We start from the raw sequence: 16,068 nt of genomic DNA on the forward strand, positions 1-16,068 counted from the left end.
GCGGTTGTGAGAGAGAAGCAGTTTTACCGGCCTTTGCAATTACGCTTCAGCACATGATTCAGCTGTTCACCGGCGTTCCTTTGACCTCATATCCTTTCTTGAAGGATTGCTCCACCATCATCACTCCATGGGGGGTCGCTTTGCAGGAACAGAAAATAAATATAACTTCCAAAATTTAAAACCAATTCAGGCATCAGCCAAAAGGACACTAATCTGTAATCTCCATTTCTTTCATATAATAATAATAATAATAATAATAATAATAATAATAATACATGGTTATAGAAGTAGCACACTCGAACAAATTCATTATAGAAAATGGACAGACAAGTTGAGTTTCAAACATGGACTTCAAATATAAATTGACAAATTGCCGGAGGGTTACAAAGGTCAATCTCACAAACTCATTACATTTGTACATTATACAAGACCATAGAGGCTAGGCGCCCTTGTTGTTATTCCATGGCTTAAGCACGGTCACAACGATGATGGCAACAATGATAAGAAGGATTATAATGGCAATGCACATCCATTTCCTGGAGTTCCTTTGTAACTTCTTTGCCTTTTGGAGAGCAACATTCCCTGACTGCACATGATCTACTGCATTTGAGACCTGAAATTGCAGTAGGCTGTTAAATCACAGGGTTCAAGCATTCTAAGAACCATCACCCTACAGCTAAATGTAACTATTATTTTCAAGCACCGACTCATTCCTTTCTCATCCAAGGCAAAAGCATGAAACAGGAATGAACTTGTTACCTTTGATTTATTTTCTGGGAAGTAATTACTCTCTTTTTTGTCACCATAATTAAAATTATTTTATCCAGAAAAGAAGATACCTGTGATTCTATGTTGTCAAGCATGTCCCCTTGTGCATCCACCAAGACAGCCATATCCAGAAAAATCTGCATGACAAGTGAATAAAGAAAAAAAATCCTTGATGTTCACTCTCTCGACATAAAAGAAAAAAAACGCTTGTATCTTGCTCTGGGTGCACATGCACAGATGCCATTGCCACTAAAAATAGACTCACTTCTTGTTCTATAACCCTCAATTCCACATTTTTCACTTAACATTCCAATGACAGGAGTTCTATAAGAAGGTTAAAAAAAAGAGAACTCATCAGTGATCAGATACTCATCTTATCTAAATCTGACAAAAGGTGGTCAGATGCTAATCACAGGGCCCTAAATTGAACAAATAACCATAATTTCAGATATAAAAGAAATTAATTTTCCATAGAAAGCTCCTGCATCAACATCTCATCACATCTAAACAAAGACCACACAAAAAACTACTTGACTAAGCTCAAGCTTGCCACAATGCCGGAAGGCCCTCAACATTAATCACCCAGCCCAAGGTGAAAGTTACCTCAAATAAATCAGTGTTAAAAGTAGAACAGCAAAGTTAAGTAAGGATCACTTTCCAGTTTGAGACAATTAAAGCTAAAGTGACATCAAAATTTTTAAAAGTCAGCTGTGGTTGCATATCTGCTTTAATCAAAAGAAAATGTATAATTGTAAGAAGCTACAGAAATACCAATTTAATGCCAAAAGGGAAAAAAATATAATTGTTGTATTGGCACACCTGTTGTAAGTCCAGAAGTTTCCTCTCCAGATCTCTGACTGCATCATGGCGCTCTTGAATTTCTGCCAAAGTATCTGTTATCTGCATACAAAAAAGTACAAAAATGAAATCAGGAATGACCCTTTATGATGATTCACTATTAGGCAAATGATGAGCCAAGTGGCAAAGTATTAACTATGACTATCCAAAAAGCTTCCAATGATTTTCATGGAAAGAAAAACAAGAAAATTTGGAGAAGGAAAGAATAAAGACACAAAGAAGTATTGATGATGGGAAGAATGAGCAAATCATATACATGGCCTCCTAAGAAACAATATTGTCAAAAAAACTGCAACAAAAACATTCAACATCAAACATTTGTTGGTCCTCTTTCAAAATCTTCCCTAGGGGACATGCCAGCAGTTGAGACTTGGGAATTCAATTTGAAGGTCTTGGGCTTAAAGTCTAGGAGGGGTGGGTGGAAATTTAGGAATTGGAGAAAGAGTAAAGACCACCTCTTGTTGTGTGTTCAAAACCAGTTGGGCTGGCCTCTCATAGAATAAATTTAAAAAAAAAGACAGAAAAAGAAAAGAGCAAGAGGAGGAACAAAAGATCAACAGACCTGGCCTCGCCCTTGTTCCTGAATTGCTTTCTGAAAAATTTGTTCACTGTCTCCAGTCTCAATCAATGTGTCAATCGTCTGTACATTTCGGAATAACAAAACTTAGATTATAGAACTATGAATTTGTTTGCAGTTTTTAAGTACAATAAGTTTCACCTCTTCATCTGCTCTTGTTCCCGTCACTGAAAATTGAGTAAATCAAGAAATATAAAAGATTAGCATTGTATCATGGAAAATATGCCATCAGATTATTGGCATAAGACCATCTAATTAGAAACAAGAGAATGGCCTGAACCTGTAAAAACACGCCTCTCAACAACCTCCCGGTACTCTTGATGGATGTTTTCCCTAAGAGTCTATAAAAATTCAGAGATGTCATAAGATCACTGTCACAAAATAGGCAAAGGAGTGCAAGATCCTCATTCAGATATGCTTGTTTACATTTCTTTACCTACCTGAAATTCAGCCATCTTGTCTTTCAATTTCTTTTTCAAGGCTCTGCCATAAAATCATAACACCGAATCAGATACGGCAAAAATATGGATAATTCTTCCAAAAGATCTACAACTCCTACAGGGCTTTAATAAAAATTTGAAAAGAAAAGGAAAGAATAAATGCATAAATCAGACAGCAGCAGGGGCGGAGCCAGAAAATAAAATTAAGGGGGGCTACGATTTGTTTTACTATTTGGGCTATAAATATTGTCAAGGGAGGGGCTGGAAAAACAATTTCCTTGCAGGGGCTGGGGCCACTGCCAGCCCCCCCTTATCTCCGCCACTGTCAGACAGGGCAATATACATTAACTAACTTTAAATTGACTGCAACTCTAGCATGCCATAACTCGTTTCCCTTTGATTAGTCTTTCTAATATGTTTACAAAAGTTTAGAAAAATAGAGATAACCACTCTCCCAAGGGTAATTTTCGCCTGGCTCTTATCTAAATTGTTTGATTTTCATCTACTCTACAATGGATCTTTTGAAAATGATGATGGTGCAACTATATGGATGTCAAGTATATGCTATATTGAATGAAGAGAATGTCTTTGGAGGTAATACTTAACTTGCATATTAGCTTAGATGTGATATTTTCCTTAAATAAAGTGTAAAAAATTAGTTTGGGGGCACCCAAAACAGAGAGGCCTTTAGTTTAAGGGTTCTATGTATAGACATAATTTCTGGGACATTTACATGTTTTTAAGAAAAAATAATTGCAGACGACAATTTGAAAAAACAAACCCACAATCTTAGCACTCAAAAGATACAGCTAACAAAAACAGGCACATAAAAATCACCAACTTAAAGACATGTCTGTGATCTCTGTCTTAGAACACTAAACTCCAAAAACAGAAGCAAATACTGTCATTCTAAATTAAAACTCCTTTCAGCAAACTGCAGATTTAGACCCATGACCTTCATCATATCCTGACTTTACATAAATTATTGTTGTGAATCCGCATGCATTATTATTGTAAATCAGCATGTGTTCTTTACCCCATCAAAAAGATTCATTGTCTACCAAAAACAACAGATCAAACACCCATAACTAATACAACTTATGATTGGAAAGAGAAAAAGGTTTTCCAAACAGAGTTGAAATGCTAATTACATAGTAGTTGAGGTTCTTGATCGGTCTACACCTGTTCCTTTACCACATCCCGGCTTCTGCCTATTAGATAAATTCTGGACAACATAAAGCAGATATTGTTAAAATGCTGTAAATCGATTGGAAAAAAGAAGAAGCAGTTGGCCTACCTCTTTGTCAAGTTCCTCAAGTTTTGACTTTATTGAACGAGCAATTTTTCCAACTTCATCGACATCTTTCTCCATTCGCTGTTTGATTCCTGCAGACAAAAACCAAACCAATCATCAACTTTGAGGTTCATAAATCATAAGAATCTAGAAAAATACTAAGTTCAACGAGTAAAGAAAATGAAATTGAATCACAGAGAGGTTGGAAAGGAGAAAGAAATCAGAAGTCAGAGTAGCAAACATAGATTCACAAAATAAGTCATGTGTTTTACAATTTCTTTTTGCAGCCATAAGTCATTAAATGCTTGTGGAAGGCTGATTGAAGCACACAAATTGAAGTTACCTGGTTCACCCGATCCATCATCTGGCCCAACCCCGCACACAAATTGAAGCTACCTAGTTCACCAAATCCATCATCTGGCCCACCCCAATCCGGACTTGTAATTTCATTTTTCAATAAAAAACATGAATTTTTTTATCTCATAATTCATGAAGGATATTTATGGTTTTATGCATGGATTTGAGTAGTGTTTGTCATTGTGATAGCAGTTGTTTTTCAAGGTTTTTTCGCTTGGAAATGCATCAAAATAATATTTTTTTCATTTTTAAAAATTTATTTTTGATATCAACACATCAAAACAATCCAAAAACACAAAAAAAAAAATCATTTGAAGAAGAAATCAATTTTTTTGAAAAACACAGTCACGGTGCAAAGACAAATAGGACTTTAAAGTTGACTCTATTTTATGGTTTTATGATTTATTGATGGAGATGCGGTTTATTTTTTAATCTTAAATCTTATTTTTCCAAATTGATTTTAAAAAAAAAATCAGTTAGGTACCTGGTGGATAGCAGCCGGGGGGAGAAAGTCCTCCACCCGCTGCGGAGGCAGGTGATAGATTTAAATATTCAGCAGCAGGTGGAGCAAAATCCAACTCCAATCTGACCATTGCCATCCCTATTCACCTAATCTGATACTGCTAATTGATTTTCCCAATCATGCATATCGCTCAATTTTTCTAACCATTTAATAAAAATTGAGAACATAGAATCAGCCTAAAAGTTGGAAAAATCTTCGTGTATTTTTGCTTTACCCAACTTCATTCATTCTTTTTATCCAATATAATTGTTATTTGAATTTACAAACATAAAAACAAAGAGAAACATTGAAAAATATCAACCGAAATATTCTGATCACCTTTCATGGCAGGAGCCTTGGTCACAGCCTTTGACTCCTCATGTGCATCCTGCGTACAAGATTTGCAAGAAATGGAAACCAAAAACACTGCTTAGCTGATTTTTCCACCATCAAAGACATTAATTGCACCTAGCAACACTTTCTTATCGTCTGTGCAACTGTTAAACATATGTTTGGTGTTGCTTAGCACGAAAAGGTGTTGTCAGAACACCACCAAGTCTATACATATAAACAGCAAGACTGGAAAAAGGGAGGCCTTATAACATAGTTCAACAGCAATAAATTTTCCAAGCCTGCAAATCTGAGTTTCTGAAATGCTTCTATTATCACCTAGTTTAAGCCATACATTCTAATTATAATGAAGGGAACCCCTCCACAAACCCCCAATCCACCCTCCAAGAAACAAAATGAAAAAAGATTTGGATGAACCACATGCCATGGAACCATATATGGAATACTGATCCAAATATAATGACCACAAGCATACCAAACCAGAGGATGCCAAAACAAAGATATTGACCTTATTTAAGTTGAAAGTATTATATTCCTTAAGAATTTAACAATTCCTTGATCACAAAACTTTGAAAAAAAAATTTGATATCTAGACTAGGTGGGATTACTGATAAAGGCATGACATCACAAATTTACCTGTTGACTTAAAATTGGCACAACATCTCCTAGAGGAAAAGTTTTTCTTCAAGGAGATTGGGCAAAAACAGAATAAACTTCGAGTTTATGTGGTCTCTTTGAAAGAAGTATTTTTCAACCTTTTCTCAACCTAAATGGCTTATTAAACAGTTATGAGGCTGTCAATCTTTTTTCTTTGTTTCTTTGCAAGTTAATTAAGAACTTGCTGAATGGGGCTCATACCTGGAGCTTTTTGAGCAACTTGTCCAGCTTCTCATTCTGTTTCTCAATCTCTTGAACCTGGGAAATAGAAGATGAGGATATGGCGTCAACTAATAGAAACGAGATGGAAACAACAAAATATAGGATTTGAATGGCAACAATAGTATCAAAAGGAAAATAACAAGGCATGTAAGGAACAACAGAAACAAAATGAAAAGAAAGGGAGAAACCTTTTTAAAGAAACTCTCCAAGCCCAAGTCTGCAGAATTCATTCCCATCTCAATATCCCCGCCTCTGGAACCCTGACCCCGAGGGATCTCAAAGGACTCCTGCAATTTTCAATCAAGTCATTAAAATTAACATGTAACTCATCTTAACCCAGCCATAAATAATTCTAACAATTAAATTTTACATGCACACAAACATTACAGTCAAATGGTGGTTTGCTACAATTACTGACAAGGAACGACTAATTTCTTGTGTTCAAAGCAATTCAATTTGGCTTCCCATGTTAGTAACATATCCATTGGCATCCCAAAGCCTAGAGCGTTAAGAATCAAAACAGCAAATTTGAGCAGTAGAAGGAAGCATCTCCTTTGACAATATAAGTCATTACATAACTAGATTCGAAGAGTAAACTTCGATAATATGTCAGCTAAACTAAGCGAATCGGTCGTGTCATGCTCCATTTACTGACTTTTTAATTTTTCATCTTCTTGGGTCCCCAAAAATAATAGATCCCGTGATTTAAAATTTTGAATTTCCTTCATCTTCCTCCTCTTTCTCACCATCCAAACATCAAAAAAGAAAATAAGATCCCAACTTTTTAAACAACAAAAGGAACCCATAATTGAATCCTCAGTTTCCCAAACAGATCCAACGAAATGAATGCAGATAAAAACAATAAAAACAAATTATAATAGCTGTCACCATCAAAAACAAGTTAGATCAAGACAAAGACAAGACAAACAAAAACAACATTAACATCGATACAAACTAAAAAGAAGAAGATAGTGAACATATGTTTACCGACAAAAGGTCATTCATTGTTGAAGAAACAGCAGCTGAAAAAAAGAAGCCTCCTTTTGTTATTGTTATTGTTTTTCTTAAAAAACAAACAACAATTGCTTGTTAATTAAGACCGGGATTTTGTTTTAACTTTCAACAGATAAAACAAAAAGGAAAACCCCAGGTCTTAATTAAGGGATGGAGGAGGAGGAGGAGGAGGAGTTTTTCTTTCCTTTCCTTTTCTGAGAGAATGAAAATAGATTTGCTGTTCCCGTGTTGAAATTATCGTCAGAGACAGAGAGAAATAGTTGTCAGTTTTTTTTTTTTTAATTTTCTCTCCATATCATGGGAGGAGGTATTCTATACGATCAAGTACAGGAATTGAACGTGTTTGTACAGTTGCTTTATGGGTCCGTATAAAATACATATAATAATCCATGATTTTATTTTACAACTTTTTTTTATTATTAACGTAAATTTCAGATAGTTTGTACGCATCTAATCCCACAAGTTCTGAAGCTAACGATCATATAAGTTTTTAATGACTTTGAGGTTTGTAAAACTCAAACTAATAATTTTTAAAAAACAAAATTAAAATCTAACCAGTTAAACTATATTTTTAGAATTTTATTTAACAACTTTTTTACAAGGGTGTTGAAATTTTTTAAAAGTTAATATATGGATATTAAAAAAATTTATAATTAAATGAGATTTTAGATATATGTTAATTAAAGCTGCCATGGAAGCTAAGAGATGACCCGATATATCAATACATCCATTTTATATATATATATATAATGTAGGAGTGATGATTAAAAATTTCTAAAATTTTTACGAATATAAAAAAAGGTCAAAACTCAACTAATATTAATGAATCTTTTCTCTAATCTATCCAAAATCTTAAAATGTGCACTTGATGAAGAAGTCACTATACCGAAGATCCTTTTTATTTTCACTTTGTGAAATATATTTTCTGAAATCTTCATTCTCATCAAAAGAAAATATATATAACTCATGGATTAAATAATATATCTAAAATATACAATTTTGTATATAACTTCTCAGAAAATACAATCTAATGCGAAGAATTTATTATTTAAATGGATAATGGCCTACAGAATAATATTTTAATTTAAAAATTAAAACGTAATTGATATTAAGATCCAACTTCACAATTCAATTTATTTACTTACTAATGTTTGTGTCAAGAAATACTCCAATATATTGGCAATACACATCACTCGGTCTTCCTTTAACTTAAATTGAATCAAATGTACTAATAAAAAATCAAATAAAGTTGTTTCGATGTAAAATGAAAACATTATAAGTGACTGTTTGTTTACGAGGCTGCGGTTTGCTTTAAAAGCAAACCGTAACTTTTAAATGTTTGATAACAAAGAATTATAATATACTATTCATGTAGGGCCAACTAAAAATTAATTAAAACCGCAAGGTTGCAGAAAGCAGCTCTCTGCTGCTTTCTGCAAATCTGAGAATGCAGTGAAGAGTTTTTACTCTTCACTGTTCAATTAAGTGAATAGTGGAGGGTGACTCTACTATTCACATGAACAGTGGAATCACTCTTCACTGTTCCGGCTACTGTTCTGGCCGGACTGGGTTCGATCCAAAGCTAAATGCATTGAATCGGGTCCGACCTGATTGAAAAAAAATTCAATTTTTATTTTTTTAATTGTGTTTTATTCGAAAAATTAGAAGGAGATCGCTTGATGACGTAGCATTTGCAGAATTTAATCGCAATCCCAATTTTATTCTTGCCCGGTCCGACCCAGTTAATAAAAAATTCAGTTTTTATTTTTATTTTTAATTGTATTTTATTCGACAAATTAGAAGAAGATCGCTTGATGACGTAACATTTGCAGAATTTAATCGCAATCCCAATTTTATTCTTGCCCGGTCCGACCCAGTTAATAAAAAATTCAGTTTTTATTTTTATTTTTAATTGTATTTTATTCGACAAATTAAATTATTTTTAATTGTATTTTATTCGACAAATTAAAAGAAGATCGCTTAATGACGTAGCATTTGCAAAATTTAATCGCAATCCAAATTTTATTCTTGCCGGGCCCGACCCAGTTAGAAAACAATTCAGTTTTTTTTTTTTTAATTGTGTTTTACTTAAAGAATTAGAAGGAAATCATTTAACGACGTAGCATTTGCAAAATTTAATTACAATCCCAATTTTGTTCTTGATGATATTTTTACTTGATGTTGCGCGCTTAAGAAACAATAGAAAATATAGTCCTTGTTGGATAGATTTCGTACGTGATGAAATTGCAAATAGTTTAATGAAATAATAAAAAATATTTGATATCAATATTATTTATTTCATGATATAATAACAATAGTTAAATCTACAATATTTAAATTAAAAACCATCAATATTAATATATATATTTTTTCATTATTTTATAACCTCAATTTAAAAAGTATTTTTTTACCAAACACATTAAACTACTTTTTATTCAACCTTAATTTCAACCACAGTTTTAACTAAACATATATTTTCCAAACCAACCTCAACTAAAAATACTTTTTATAAAATAATTTTTTTCAAACCACAACCAGAACAGCTAATCGTCTTGGACATGCTGCTCATGTGACATGCTCCCTGGCATGTGAGTCCGGTCCTGAGATTGTGGATACCATTGACCTGGCAATGCTGAATCTGATTGTGTCCCAACAGAAAGGCCATTAAAATTATTTTGAGACTCTGAAACCAACTGATGTGGATGCAACATCTGTTGCATTTGCTGTGAATTTTGTGTCAATTATGAGCTCATGTCATGCTGTCGGTCTGGATGAGGGGGATTCTGCGCATTCCTAGAATGGTCTCCAAGCACAATTTGCTGGAATTGGTTTTGCAATTCAGATATTTGGAAGTGGTCTGAGGTTTGTGAGTGCAAAACATCATTATGGTGCTCCATTCCAGGCTCACGCTTTACTTGACTGCTAGGATCAGATATGAGCAGAGACTGACCAAAAGCATCATTGTTCAGCAGATGCAGATGCTGATGCTGCTGATAGCCATTAGACAGATTTCCTGCAAGCATAGATTGTGTGACATGGTCGCAAAGTAAACAAAGCAACAATTAACAAAGAAGATTACAGGTGCCACAAGGCTTCAAATTACCATCTGGTCTACCAAAGGAACCATTGTGCATGCCACTAGATGGCAACAGGCCCCCTGTGTTGGCAGCTATAGGTGCTATGCTATCACATCCACTGGAAGAGATCATCATGGTATCTACAGAAGAAGTCATCATATTCGAATTCCCACTATTTGACATACCAGGAGTTGGTATCATGGTACCAATGGATGAGGAAGAATTAACGAGCTGTGGATGCCGTTGGTTTTGACTATTCGCAGGGGGGCGCTTGAGCAGACTACTCAGACGACTCTCTAGGGTATTCATGTTCAAATAATCATCCTACAACAAAGATTTGATTGCAGTGTAAATTGAAAGAAAGAAAAAAAAAACTGGAACAATCAAGGAATGAAATCCAGCAAATTTGTATAAAAATCATATAGCGGTTTACATTTAAGACAATTCTTAGGATACAAAAATTCAGCCTTTTTGAGTAGAACACTATTTCAGTGATCAATTTATCCTCTTTCTTACAAGAAGTAGCATGAAGTTATATCTCTGGACTCGACAATGGGGACACAAAAATAACAGTCTAAATACACGCATAAATAAAGGGTTAGATAGAGAATGAGAAAAACCTTTGTCTGAGCAGCTTTAAATAGACCCTCCTCTAATCGTTTGGCGAATTCCTTAAACCTTTGTTTCTGTTGATCGCCAACCGGCTGAGACTGCTTCTGCAATATAATTGAAAATCTAGAAAGACAGTAAAAAATAAAGGAAAAGGGTCAGTAATAGAAGGCATGGATATTCCCATCTCGGAGATAAAAATAAATAAATAATAAAAGGGTATAGATGTAAAGTTGGGTACTAGAATAAAAAACTAGAATTGTCATTTCCTATATCTCAATAGCCATAAGTGTTTGGTAAAGCGGTGCAGGTGCTTTCGCTTTTGAGAAACATAATGCTTTTTCCTAGCAAAACACATTACCAAACAGAGCTTAGTGTGTTAAACCATGCTTCTATAAATAGCAAATACAACGGACATGAACATATACATCAATAGCAATCAAATTCAGATATTACTGAAATAGCTCAAGTTGAACTAATATGGGAAGTAAAGGTGAAACTGACAGTCTTACATTTTTTGTTGCATAAGCCAGCGATATCTATGAAGCTCAGGTTCAGCATTGTACACATTAACAGAATGAGCACCGGCAGCAGCAACACCTCCAGTGGTAGGAGCTGATAAATTCTGCATCTGTTGATTCCCATTTTGCTGGGGCTGTAACTGATTCTGAACCTGCCCGGAGATTTGCCCGGACAGATGCGCTTGCACATTCATCTCCTTCTCCATTTTTTTTACACCAATAACTGACTATTACTTTTACTACTACTACTACTTGTAATTATCATGCTCTCCAACTGCAACAGCCAAACAAACAAAACAACAAATCAAAAAGGAAACGACTTTAAAACATTAAAAAAGAAAGAAAACATCACTACTTTGAATCGCCCACTACTCACTACATTGATTGATCACATAAAAATGATGAAATTGAAATTAGGGTAATTTGATGGAATTGATTTTTAAAAATAATAATAATAAGCAAAGTGAATTGAATTGAAGATATAAAATTGAATGAATAGAAAGTGAATTGAAATGGTAAGCAAGAAAAACCCTAAAACAATTAAACAATTACGTAATTGAATCGAATCGATCAAATTTTAGAAACCCTAGCAAACCTGAAATTGAGGGAGAGAGGGAGAGAGATCGCAAGCAAAGCGAAGCTTTAACCTTCGAATTGGAACTCCATAACTGATCGTCCAATCGCGCGACAAATTCGATTTTTTTTTTTTAATTTTAATTTTAGTTTTTTTAAAGAACGAAGGACGAAGGTGGAAATCAATCGATCGGAAAATTTAGATTATTGATTTAATTCAAAAATAATAATAATAAGACAAGACAAGATTAATTAAAATATATATAAATTAGTTTAAATATTTATATTAATAAAAAAATTGTTTAGATTAAATATTTTTTATTTAAAAATATATTAAAATAATATTTTTTATTTTAAAAAATTATTATTAATATGAGCATAATTTAAAAATATATAAAAAATTAAATTTAAAAAAATTTACTTCTTCTTCTCAAAGCATGATGGAATGCAAGTTGCTAAAGGGAGATATCCATTAGAGTGTTGCAGTGGGTATTTTTTTTCTCAGTCAATTCTCCTCTCCTCTCCTATACGAACAATATTTCCTCACACTATAATCGAATCAACTGGTGCCATAAACTGAAAAACATAGAGATTTTTTTCTGATTTCAATGCAAGCAAGACTTGTCTTTGAAATCCTTTAATGATGGATTGGATAGGGAAGAAGGAAATTTTAAAAAAAACCTGCTTACTGTTAAAATAATTAAGATAAAACACAAAAAAAAGCTAGAATTTTAAATGATCTGTATATTATAAGTGTTTTAGTCTTAACCTAAATACAAATATAGATTAAATTAAAAGTACTATTTTATTCTTAATAAATAAAATTATATAAATATTATTTAACACTTACATTTTTATTTTATTTAAATGAACTCAATAATCAACAAATATAATTGCTCGGGTCTCCTCGTTGGTGTTCACATCTAAGACTCATGAAATAATGCTAAAACATGGAATCATTCTATCATTGAAAAAAAAACAGATACATCAAAATGAGATTTATAATATATGAAATTGAATGCAGATTCATGATCAATTTTGATAGAAATGATTCTACGTACAATGTTTTATATTTATATGTGCAAATCACACACACACACACACACACACACACACACACACACATATATATATATATATATATATATATATATATGTACAATGATATTATATAATATAGCATAATTGGTTTCCTTCAAATTGCAACCATTATTCAGACAATTATTTAAGAAGACACCTTTTTTTTTTTTCTAGTTGTAGTTGTATTTGATTAGTTTAAAGAAAAAAGAGATTATTGAATCATATATTTAAATATAATTTATATTTATAAACACAACTGTATACATAGCATAAAAATTGAAAATGTAACATTAGAGATATATAATCTTATAAAATATTTTCTACATAAAATCATTAAATATTTCTGTATTTTTTAAATGAATATTTTAATTTGGGGTTAAGATGGGTAATTAAAAAAATATATTGATGGGTTTTTTAGATAAGAATTTTATTCAAAGGAGGTTTAATAATTATCCTAATATTTTTATGTAGAGAGAGAATAAAGAGAAGATATGAAATCATAAATGTTTTTGCAATCAAAAAGCTCATTCGAAAAATTTTGAATTCTTTTTTTCAAGTTGATTTTTTTTATGTTTTTAGATTATTTTAATATATTGATTTCAAAATAAATTAAAAAAATAAATTATTTTGATATATTTTCAAGCAAAAAATATTTTGTACAGCAATCGTTACCACAATTTCAAACATTATCATGATGTAATATATCATTTTATTCATATGACTCCATTTAAGCACATGGAAATATTGAGTTGTGGATATTTTTTTAATACAAATTTTTCAAGTTTGTGGCTTATGGATTGGAGTGTGATAAACTTTTAACCACGCTAATTAGGATTGAGCCAACTCAAGATATTTCATTAAACCCACAACCTAAATCATGTAATTGGAATAATACAATTAAAAAAATAAAGAAATTTATAAAGTTCTTTTTTTCTAAAAAAAAATCTCGTATTAACTATTGATTTGAAGGATGAAATTAAAAACCAATAAAACTTTTACAAAAAAGCTAAGGTAAAAAACTAGAAATCCAAAGCATGAGGACCAAATTAGAGAATATAATATTTTGTAAAATAGGATTCAAGAATGGAATTAAAAAAAAAAACTTCTATAAAAAGATCAAAACCAAAATTGAGAAATCAAAAGAATAGAGACTGAAGTTGAAATATCAATAACCAAGATGGTCAAACTATAATTTTCAAGGGAGAAGAGAGAGAAGAACAAAAATGAAAATGTCTATTGGTGATAATTCGAACCACTATCGGAGACACATGCCACAACAAAAGGAAGATGACACATGATACTTTCAACGACACGGTGGAAAGATATTTTTGGATGTTGGGAGGCGCCACACGTGCCCCTGGGTGTGCCACACACGCATGTCCTTTTTTGTTTTTTTATTAAGCTAAATACAAAAGTGACTTTGAGTTGACTTTCTAATTATAAAAATCTCATTGTGAAAAACCAAAAACATTCTTAACCTCTGGCTTAATTTTTTTTTATTTTAATGGTACTTTCATCGTTCTACTGTGCATTTTAATTGTTCATTATTCTTTATATTTGGTTAAATACCAAATTTCTCCTCAAATTAAATTGTAATAACAAAAAAATAATTGTGAAAATATAAAAATACTCAAGTTTAAATTTTTTACTTTTAAGGGTATTTTGGTCGTTTCACTGTGCAATCAATATGAAAAAATACTTATTTGTTTCCGGTCAATTTGGAAATGAGAAATAGGCCATGTGAAAAGACTTTATTTCCCTTGAAAGCCAGTGCAAAGTTCCTTGAGTGAAGTGACAAAAATGTCATTACACTATTCCGGTAAATAGTGCTTATAGGTCTGGCCTTACAATAATTTTTCAAGGCCAATTAGATTTTGTTAATATGTTATTAAATGTTTTTCAATGTTTTAGTTTTATATTTTGGTAATGATAGAATAATGAAATATGTATAACTAAAGTTTAAATGTGAAACTTTATTTTAAAGATAATCTCATGTTTGGTATTGCAAAGCAATTATAGCTTGCATCACAATAAAAATGACAACGAAACCAATTATAAGGATTTTTGTTTAGTCTTATTATTGTTGCACGAGAAATTAGGCAAAATGAATAAGCATACCTTATACTTAAGATATAACGATTATTATTGCTCCGACCCAATGTTTAGTTTTTAATCCATCAAACCAAAATTTTCACAACTATAATGATGCAATTGCCACATCTAACTCAAGTAAATGAATGATATCCATAGAAGGATGATCAATAAGAGAATCAACCAAAAACCTAGCATTTTCCTATCTTTTTTGTGGTGTATATTGCAAAGTGAATTCAAATAATCTTTTTTGTGGTGTATATTACAAAGTGAATTCAAATAATGTTAGTATCCATACACACTTTAAATAATTCATCTATGCAACCTTATTCAATCAAATTATGTCTATAATTCTTTTAAATGAGCATGCTTAGATTGTTATTTAATTACCATATCATCAAAATAGATCTCTATAAAGTGCATAGTCATATTACAATAGTCGATGTTTAGGTGATCATGAACAAAATAATTTGTAAAAGTAGAGTTCTAGTTAAGATGGTTGTGTACATAACTAGGCAGATCACAATCATCCGATGTGCCTTCGACAAGGTTACCATTAATTTCTAACTTAATAAAATTTATCATACAAGTCCATATTATTGTCCAATTTTCTATCTTAATTTATATGTTGAATCAATGGACCTTTCTAACCATTTTTATATGAGGTGATTTGAAAATTGAAATCAAGTTCAATCTCTCATTCGAAGAGACATTAGGCCATCAAAATCCAATTGGAGCTTATAACCCGTATTTATAAGCAAAGTCCATATCCCAAGAATTACATCACTTAAAATTAGATCTAGGCTTTAAGCCCAAATCCACGTATCAAACCATGCATTATGATTACAATTTTATAAAAATCTACAATGAAATTGTACAAATAAAAATATAGACCTTAAAACTATTCATTTTCCTCATGCATCAAGAACACAATCGAGCATATTTTTGAAACTCAGCCTGGCCTATGACCCTGACCCAATGCATGAGCCATGGGTTGGGTGGGTCGACCTACATGCTAGTTGGTTGACTCAAGTCAATTGTGTTTTTTTTTAATATTTTTCCAAAATAACGGTGTTT

General features: G+C 32.1%; 2 protein-coding genes across 2 annotated transcripts; both read right to left on the minus strand.

The window, feature by feature from the left end:
• Positions 1 to 209: 209 nt before the first annotated feature.
• LOC7469889 (syntaxin-132) lies at positions 210 to 7,313 on the minus strand. The gene is made up of 13 exons (XM_002325810.4): positions 7,014 to 7,313; positions 6,215 to 6,313; positions 6,006 to 6,062; positions 5,136 to 5,184; positions 3,941 to 4,029; positions 3,795 to 3,868; positions 2,644 to 2,686; positions 2,484 to 2,544; positions 2,345 to 2,370; positions 2,189 to 2,266; positions 1,588 to 1,668; positions 840 to 905; positions 210 to 613 (listed from the first exon to the last, which is right to left on the minus strand). Exons 1-13 carry the CDS (start codon positions 7,029 to 7,031, stop codon positions 440 to 442), a joined length of 915 nt encoding a protein of 304 aa, XP_002325846.1. The 5' UTR covers positions 7,032 to 7,313; the 3' UTR covers positions 210 to 439.
• Positions 7,314 to 9,378: 2,065 nt separating this feature from the next.
• Positions 9,379 to 12,085, minus strand: LOC7491047 (histone acetyltransferase HAC1). Its single transcript, XM_024590959.2, has 5 exons — positions 11,843 to 12,085; positions 11,239 to 11,521; positions 10,738 to 10,852; positions 10,144 to 10,441; positions 9,379 to 10,053 (listed from the first exon to the last, which is right to left on the minus strand). The coding sequence occupies exons 2-5, from the start codon at positions 11,451 to 11,453 to the stop codon at positions 9,782 to 9,784; spliced, it is 900 nt and encodes a 299-aa protein (XP_024446727.2). The 5' UTR covers positions 11,454 to 11,521; positions 11,843 to 12,085; the 3' UTR covers positions 9,379 to 9,781.
• Between the last annotated feature and the right edge of the window lie 3,983 nt (positions 12,086 to 16,068).

The sequence above is a fragment of the Populus trichocarpa genome, chromosome 19 (genome assembly GCF_000002775.5).
Source record: "Populus trichocarpa isolate Nisqually-1 chromosome 19, P.trichocarpa_v4.1, whole genome shotgun sequence".
NCBI classification, from domain to species: domain Eukaryota; kingdom Viridiplantae; phylum Streptophyta; class Magnoliopsida; order Malpighiales; family Salicaceae; genus Populus; species Populus trichocarpa.

Excerpts from the sequence above, each read along its gene's own strand:
- LOC7469889 (XM_002325810.4), bottom strand. Across the intron at positions 6,063-6,214 it reads TGGAGAGTTTCTTTAAAAAG|GTTCAAGAGATTGAGAAACA; the intron begins GTTTCTCCCTTT and ends TCTATTTCCCAG. Across the intron at positions 906-1,587 it reads AACTTCTGGACTTACAACAG|ATTTTTCTGGATATGGCTGT; the intron begins GTGTGCCAATAC and ends CTTGTCATGCAG.
- LOC7491047 (XM_024590959.2), bottom strand. The coding sequence starts at position 11,453 with ATGGAGAAGGAGATGAATGTGCAAGCGCATCTGTCCGGGCAAATCTCC. Across the intron at positions 10,853-11,238 it reads TGGCTTATGCAACAAAAAAT|ATTTTCAATTATATTGCAGA; the intron begins GTAAGACTGTCA and ends CTGTCTTTCTAG. Across the intron at positions 10,442-10,737 it reads TTAAAGCTGCTCAGACAAAG|GATGATTATTTGAACATGAA; the intron begins GTTTTTCTCATT and ends TCTTTGTTGTAG.